The sequence below is a fragment of the Triticum aestivum genome, chromosome 5A (assembly GCF_018294505.1).
Source record: "Triticum aestivum cultivar Chinese Spring chromosome 5A, IWGSC CS RefSeq v2.1, whole genome shotgun sequence".
NCBI classification, from domain to species: Eukaryota; Viridiplantae; Streptophyta; class Magnoliopsida; order Poales; family Poaceae; genus Triticum; species Triticum aestivum.
This window is the reverse complement of record NC_057806.1, coordinates 280,179,720-280,184,443: the sequence shown is the minus strand read 5'-3', so window position 1 is coordinate 280,184,443 and position 4,724 is coordinate 280,179,720. Positions and strand designations below refer to the sequence as shown.

General features: G+C 42.5%; 1 protein-coding gene across 1 annotated transcript; it reads right to left on the bottom strand.

Moving 5' to 3' along the window:
* Positions 1–248: 248 nt before the first annotated feature.
* On the bottom strand, positions 249–4,500 carry LOC123102981 (MTOR-associated protein MEAK7). Its single transcript, XM_044524460.1, has 8 exons — positions 4,293–4,500; positions 4,080–4,182; positions 3,880–3,987; positions 3,274–3,359; positions 2,721–2,959; positions 1,238–1,427; positions 789–972; positions 249–683 (listed from the first exon to the last, which is right to left on the bottom strand). The coding sequence occupies exons 1-8, from the start codon at positions 4,352–4,354 to the stop codon at positions 378–380; spliced, it is 1,278 nt and encodes a 425-aa protein (XP_044380395.1). The 5' UTR covers positions 4,355–4,500; the 3' UTR covers positions 249–377.
* Positions 4,501–4,724: the final 224 nt, after the last annotated feature.

Genomic DNA, 4,724 nt, shown 5'->3' with positions numbered 1-4,724 from the left:
TCTCTTGGTGTGTTCTGCTGCTCGCTACAGCGTTATCTATACTCGGTGTTGGTTGCTTTGGAATACAAAACGGGGGAAACCCTTTTTCGGTATAAACAGGTACTCCGCGGATCCTTGGATTTGGCGGAGCTGGTGGTTTCCAGAACAGCTCCTTACTCCCTGCTCTCGAACTTGGAAGAAAAGTACGCCCTGGATCCATACAGTATAAACCACAACTCCATGCAGCTAACCTTGTATCACTCTGGATGTGAAACAGAAAAGCTCAAAGAGCTAAAACTCAAGAGTAGCGACCAGATATAAATAAGGTTATTATTTCCCATAAAAAGAGTGCTGTACACAACCTCCAAATATCTGCTATTGTGATTTTTTTTCAGTGCTCAGTCACTCGCACTCGCCATACCAATCAGCTTCAGCATGTTCCGATCCTCCTTGAATCTCTCAAGGACCGTCCCCTTTACAAGCTCCGGCTTCTCGTCATTCGATCCCTTCACTTGTATCCCCCAACATTCAATAACTTCTGGTCTGAACCTGCTCGTGTTGGAAAGGGGAGGATTGGTGAATGTGCTGGAGGTAAATGAGTGCCCTTGATCGAAGCCCGCAGAGAGGAAAAGGCCAAAGTGATGTGGCTTCCCTCCAAAGCCGATACCATTTGGAATGTTCTCAGAGGTGAAGTTCACAGCACACTGTCAAAATAAGCTAATTGTGAAAAATCGCTCCTGCACCACTTCAAACTTGGGACGATGAATGACAATACATTCAGTAAATAAAGAAAGACAAGATAGGCCTACCCATTGCAAACTTTTGTTTGCTCCAGTAGGGCGAAATATGGACGCTTCGGGATATAACTTGAAAAGGAATGTCTTCATGTCACCATAAAAATCACTGTGCCTTTCCCATGGTTGTGATGCATATGCACCATAAATGGAACCTTCTGTATCTTTAATAACCAAAACAGTCTGTGCATCTCCATTCCTATAAAATAAGGAACATGCCAAAAATTATGTACATAGTGAAAAATCTACACATAAAAGTCGCCATCATGGAATAAGCCGTCAAGCTTGTTCACAGAATCTATATAGAGAACATCAGTGCAAGATATATTTTAGGTTTTTATTTATTTTCTGCCCTTTAGTTGTAACACACTGCTCATTTCTGCCCCTAAGTTGAAAAATGCTCTTTTGCCCTTCTAGCCTAAGAATCGAGCCTTGAAAATGACCAGAACATCAACAGTACTCACGTTACATTGCCTAAGAAAGTGTTGAAGCTTTGTCCATGAAGAGAACTGTGGTATAGAAGCTTCCACTCTTGCACATCATGTTGAGAGAAGCCACCTCCTATATGCCAAGCATACTCTTTATTTAAGAGTAGCAACTCGGAGGACATGTTTTCTGGATAATGAAGTAGAGGTACCTGGAAGCCGGCTCTGCCTACAAAATAGAACAACTCAACAGAAGCATAAAAAAATATAACATAAACATCCAGGTTAGGATTGGCTTTCATATTTCTACAATCAGATTTGGGAACAGAGAATACATGTTTTTATTCAGTTTAAACAAATTTAATACTAAAAACATGCTAGAGTAACAAACATGTAGGTAAGAAAATGACACACAAGAGTGTGGACGTGTGGTGAAAACTAATGGGGTGGGATAAGAATGATGTTTCTAGGCTCGCTTGGAATGAATGAACACGAATACACAGAGATATGGTCTCATAAGTTTCAAAAAGAGAGAGGCTCTCTTATACAGGCTGACAGGTCAATCTTTAAGTAAAGCCATAGACGCTTCCTATAACAAGGTCATCTGCAGCCATTGACCACCTTATTCCGGCAGAGTAGCCAACACCATGTGCCTTGTTGGCAACACTCACAGACCCGAGCAAGAAAAAGTTAGCAACTGCCTAGTACAAGGGCTCTGTCTGATATGCTGGTTCCCATGTTAACAATGTGTTGCAGTCTGCTTTCAGGTTCACTCAGTTGCACGCTTTTGCTATCCCATTCAAACGGACATGTGGAATCACCTATGTATAGCACGTTTACTTAATTGGATCATAGATTGTTGAAGTGATTTCTTTAAATTGTATTAGTAAAGACATATTGACATACTTTGCCTCTTGGCAACAGCATCATGTCTTCAATCTTCACCAATAGAAGTTTCAGATTCAGACTTACCCTAAAACAGGAAACAGTGGCAATATAAGCCTAGTTTACGTCCGCTCAAGTATGATCAGCACCAAATAGTGTATTTGAGAAAGATAGAGAGCTGAGATTTGTTGCTAGAAGTCTAGGACTGACAACAGTAGTATCTCAAGATTATTTACTTTTTATGGTCTTAAAACTCTGGTGAATGGTGATTTCACTATTTCAGACTAGTAGTACCTCAACAGCAGTAAATATTTATCAACTACGTGTCTTGCTTTTTTCACATACATAACAGATACTTTGGTGCTCCAGAGCAGTGCGACTGCAAAACAGCACAAACTGCACTTGCCTGTTGAGTGGGTCAGTAAAAGGCGAATTAGAGAGCCAGGAGGAACAGTTTGAAGGAAACGACAGTTGTACTGTTCATATGTATATGAACTCAAGCAAGATCATATTTGACTATTAAAAGCATAATTAATTAATTATTCTAGTGCGATAAATAGGAGCACACTTCTGTCATGATGCAGCTACAAAGAATACACATCTTTTTTTGGAAAATCTGCAGAATGGCAACACATACCTGAGTCAGGGGGCATCAACAAACTTCCAAGGAATTTCCTCAGTGATGGCATGACAATACACCAGTTTCTAAAGTCTGATAATGACATAGATTTCTCAGAGACCCCTCCAGCATCTTTCGAAAATACCGCAGAGTTGAGAAATGCTTCAAATGTACTCTTGTTTGAACCTTCCCTGGCTTCCTTATTATCTGCAAATATGGTTTCATGAATGGACGCCAATACAGCTGCCAGATCAGACCTGACAATGCATGAAAGAGAAACGTAGGAGTAAGTGGTTCGTCAAGTGAAACCTTCAGTCCTGAATACAAATATTTAAGGACAGATACTCTGAAAAACCTAGAGTCCTGAATACAAATATCTAAGACAGATACTCTGAAAAACCTAGAGTCCTGAATACAAATATCTAAGGACAGATACGCTGAAAAAATATTTGGAAGTGCAGCTTTCGTTACAAACATAAACAAAATCATCATCTAAGGGGTAAAATATTGGCAACTGACATACCAACATATCAGAAGAAGACTCAATTCTACCAGCACATTCAAGAAATACCTTGTTAAGATACTATCTCCCATCACATCGCACAGTTGAAAAATGAACTCATCGGCTTCATCTTTAGTTCCCCTTTCATATGTTGCCTACATGTTACAAAGAGATGGATATCAAACAACAGAGCATGAAGGAAAAGACCTAGCAAGACTTATGGCATTCCCTAGCATTGGAAGGAAAACTTTGTGTTGAATACGAATAAAATATATGAAGTTCATTACTAAAGGATGAATTAGCATAGCAACTGAAGAACAATAAAACTGTTATCGGAAGTTTTTTCTTTCTGAAGACTTAAGGTTTATGTGATTGAAGTAGTGTGCATATGTATCCAACCAAGCTAATCGTGCATAAGAAGTACCAATAGCAATCAGTTTCAATAAAACACCACGAACAACGACAAGATAGCAACTTAAAATCAGTCTAAAATCAAGCAGAGCATCCAGTATCATACTATGACATAGAAAGTAGAAACGCGTTTCTCCCTTTTCTTTTAACTCGTACTTATTTTGCAGTACAAATGCAGCCTATACCAACAAATTTGTCCAATCCACCACGACTTCCAAAAGGGAACTAACGAACTGAAGCAAGCGGTAGGACAAGGGTGCCAACTTTGGAGACGATCAAACCCTCGAAGGTGACTCCATCTTCCACGCTGCTCTCCTTCGCCACCAACTGGAATAGCCTATCGCCGAGCGCCCCACGTACCCCGAAATAATCCTGCGTAAGATGGATCACTTCCCATCAGAAAACGGATTCCGGATCCACCCGAATCCAATCCCAGTTGCAAACTTTTGCGGCTGCGAGCTCACAAGGAAAACGGGGCGGGATATGGCGCGCCCCTGGGTCCCCGACTGCGCGGCGAGCGAGGAGAAGTGCGCGCGCAGGTCGTCCAGCGCCTGCTTCGAGAAGGCCCTACAGAAAGCGGAGACGGAGCGATGAGATCACCGCATGATCCTCGCGAATTGCTGCTGGGGTGAAGCAGCAGCTGCCGTGGCGGTCCCAGCGCTTCGAAGCTGTGGTACCTGGAGGCCGTGACGAAGCTGGCAGAGGAGGCGGACGAGGGAGACGCCTGTGAGTTACCCATCGCCGCCGCCGGTGGGGCCGGCGCACGGTGCGGTGGCGCCGGGAAAGTCGGTGGCGAGCGGCGAACACCACAACCAGCTGCCAATTTTCCTTTTCCTTTGGAACGACAACTGCACGGCCCATCGCGCCACCAAGGGACGCTTTGTGTAGCGGCATTTCTTTTTCTTCCTAAATAGTATAAACTTTAAAGGTTAATACCTAGTAGTAATTCCTCGATGGCCTGTTTGGTTACTTGCAACGATTTCAATCAGTCTCGTTGGATGCGATTTTCAGAGGTTTGGCTTTGGAGGCACGTTTGATCGTGGGTAAATATTTTTAGGTTTGCATGACACGTTCTTTAAAGTATCTCTGGGTTTCATTTTGAAGGCACG

Bases quoted from the DNA above. Each gene is read 5' to 3' on its own strand.
- LOC123102981 (XM_044524460.1), bottom strand. From the start codon at position 4,354: ATGGGTAACTCACAGGCGTCTCCCTCGTCCGCCTCCTCTGCCAGCTTC. The intron at 4,183-4,292 runs GTACCACAGCTT...CGCTTTCTGTAG, and splicing joins AGCTTCGTCACGGCCTCCAG to GGCCTTCTCGAAGCAGGCGC. The intron at 973-1,237 runs GTGAGTACTGTT...CTTATTTTATAG, and splicing joins ACTTTCTTAGGCAATGTAAC to GAATGGAGATGCACAGACTG.